This window comes from Lupinus angustifolius, chromosome LG11 (assembly GCF_001865875.1).
Source record: "Lupinus angustifolius cultivar Tanjil chromosome LG11, LupAngTanjil_v1.0, whole genome shotgun sequence".
Classification (NCBI taxonomy): domain Eukaryota; kingdom Viridiplantae; phylum Streptophyta; class Magnoliopsida; order Fabales; family Fabaceae; genus Lupinus; species Lupinus angustifolius.
In genome coordinates, this window is record NC_032019.1 from 93,533 (window position 1) to 96,231 (window position 2,699).

The 2,699-nt window shown below is 33.3% G+C and overlaps 1 protein-coding gene across 1 annotated transcript in view; it reads right to left on the bottom strand.

Annotated features, from left to right (window-relative positions):
- LOC109359960 (polygalacturonase-like) overlaps positions 1,814–2,699 on the bottom strand; it is a 13,780-nt gene continuing 12,894 nt past the window's right edge. Inside the window, exons 4-5 of the mRNA XM_019604657.1 lie at positions 2,254–2,588; positions 1,814–2,122 (exon numbers count right to left, since the gene is read on the bottom strand). Coding sequence (XP_019460202.1) covers positions 1,889–2,122; positions 2,254–2,588 — 569 coding nt within the window. The 3' untranslated portion in view covers positions 1,814–1,888. The remainder of the gene's footprint in view (positions 2,123–2,253; positions 2,589–2,699) is intronic.

Consider the following 2,699-nt stretch of genomic DNA (forward strand, 5'->3'; position numbering starts at 1 on the left):
ATCTCTGATCACTCGTCTTCATATTGAAGAAGAGGCTGGTAAGCAAGATCATAGAGAAGAGGTGTTGATTGTATCCAACAATAGCACTAAGAAGAATTTTTCAAGTGTGATTCTGAAGCCTTCTGACACTAATTTCAAGAATCAGAACCACAATGGGAATAAGGCTAAGAACATCAGCCGCAACAAGAATTGGAACCCTCAAAAGGTATAATATGCTAAGCCACCTACTAAGAATGACTCTGGAAACATGTTCATCTGCTTCAAGTGTGGCAAACCAGATCAAGTAAGACTAAGATGGCAACTAAGATGGGGTGAATTAGGTGTTTAAAAACTATGACAAATATTTATGCAAAATTCAAGAGTTAATAGCAACGGAAAAGTTATGCATAAAATATCAAGTAAATTTAAGGATTTAAGGGATAAGAGAGTACTCAGAGATTTTATACGGGTTCACATTCTTGTCCACCGAAGGCTACGTCCAGTACTCTTGCAGTACAAGAGATTTCTTCACTAGATATTAAGAGTAGCAATTACAAATTCTCACCCAAAGATTTCCTTTTACCTTACTCACTCTCTAATACCTATATCACTCTTTGGAAAACAACCTTCCCATGTGACTTTATCCTCTTTCTTATCACACCCTTGTGAAAGAAAGTAATTCAACAAATTGAATGAAGAAAACTTTAACTATGGCAAAAATTGCCTTTATAAGATTTGAAACTATGACCACTTACAATCCAATAACTCCTTATACACTTTAGTACTAATGCTCAGAAGGTTTGAATGACTTTGAAACAACACTTAAGACAACTTCAGAAAATATAATCTGAAAGTTAAGAATAAGTTCCAAAAAGTGCAGAACAAGTATTTGAGAAAGTTTAGACCGTGTATGTCAAGTCAAAACATAATAGAATGAGTGCCACTCTTTTCTCTTTGTGGAACTAAAATCAAATATATATTTGGCTCATCTCATAGCTTACTTTTCATTTTTGTATGATAAGTGCGAGGGCAAAATATTATGACACTACATTAATCATAAATTTATTTATGTTTGATGACCATGTATCCAAAAATTTATTTATGTCATAAATTTATTTATGACACTATATAAAAATTCTTATGACCATGTATCCAAAACACATACTTTGACCAGTTTTCGTACAAAGCTTGATTTTATGACTAGTACTGTAGTATACACTTTGTGGAAGAGAACAAGAAGGCTGCATGACAATACAATCAGCATAACGATAAATTTTATTTAATTTGAAAGACAGTCTCAAAACATTTGAAACATAGAAGCCTATATCTAAAATACAGCTAACTATGATAGTATAACAACCATTTCTAGTCGTTTTATTCTCAGGTCCCTACGGACTATAAAAAGCCCTCATCCTCATTTTAAGGGATGTCACTCTCTATAAATAATAAAATAATATAAACAAAAGAATATTTAAATATAATGCATCATATCCAAGGTTTTAAATTTCGGTTTGCNCAATCAGCATAACGATAAATTTTATTTAATTTGAAAGACAGTCTTAAAACATTTGAAACATAGAAGCCTATATCTAAAATACAACTAACTATGATAGTATAACAACCAGTTCTAGTCGTTTTATTCTCAGGTCCCTATGGACTATAAAAAGCCCTCATCCTCATTTTAAGGGATATCACTCTCTATAATTAATAAAATAATATAAACAAAAGAATATTTAAATATAATGCATCACATCCAAGGTTTTAAATTCCGGTTTGCAACCACAAAAGTCGCCATAACATGATTTCGTAGGTCTTAGGAGTCTTTGTGATCACATTGGTCATATGTTTCCATAGTAATCCACAATTTTAAAATGTTGAATATCCCCGCAATTGGTACTGCGACCATAATTTAAAAGATTGATTTTGCAGCTGTACAAGTAGGAGCTTTCCCTGAAATTTTAGGGCTAACATTAGCGCATACGGCAACCGTGGGAGCTCCCTTGTATGTGAGGTTAATATCACTAAGCTCCACGCCTTGACATGGTACACTCTTGCTGCATAGAAGTATCACCCCTTCCTTAGTTGCTGAAGTGCCCTTGATGTTTTTAAAGTAGACCTTGCTTATCTTAACTTTGGATGGGCTCTAAAGCATTACAAGCATACACAAATCAGAAGATTATAACATGTATGTCCTTATAGGATTAAAGAAAACATAAAGTTTAATGAAAGGAATGGATGAAGCTATATCTAAGTTTAGTAAAATGAATTTGATACCTTTTTTGAGCACTCATTCCAAGGACAATATTCTTGGTCTATAATGATTGGATTGGCTACATTAACCATGGTAATATCTTCAAAACGCATATTAGTGACAGTAATTGATACAGGGGTGCTAGGCCAGCTCTTGATTCTCACACCATTATCTGCATTTTTTATAGTGACATTCTTTACTAGAAAATCATCAATATTGTCTTCATTATCATATAACCCAAGGCTTCCAACACTGATGCCATGTCCTGGTCCACATTCGACATTTTTGACAACTAGACGAGTGTTGCCATCACCTAATGACACACAATCATCTCCGGTAGCAATTTTGGTGTTAAGAACTTTNACATAAAGTTTAATGAAAGGAATGGATGAAGCTATATCTAAGTTTAGTAAAATGAATTAGATACCTTTTTTGAGCACTCATTCCAAGGACAATATTCTTGGTCTAT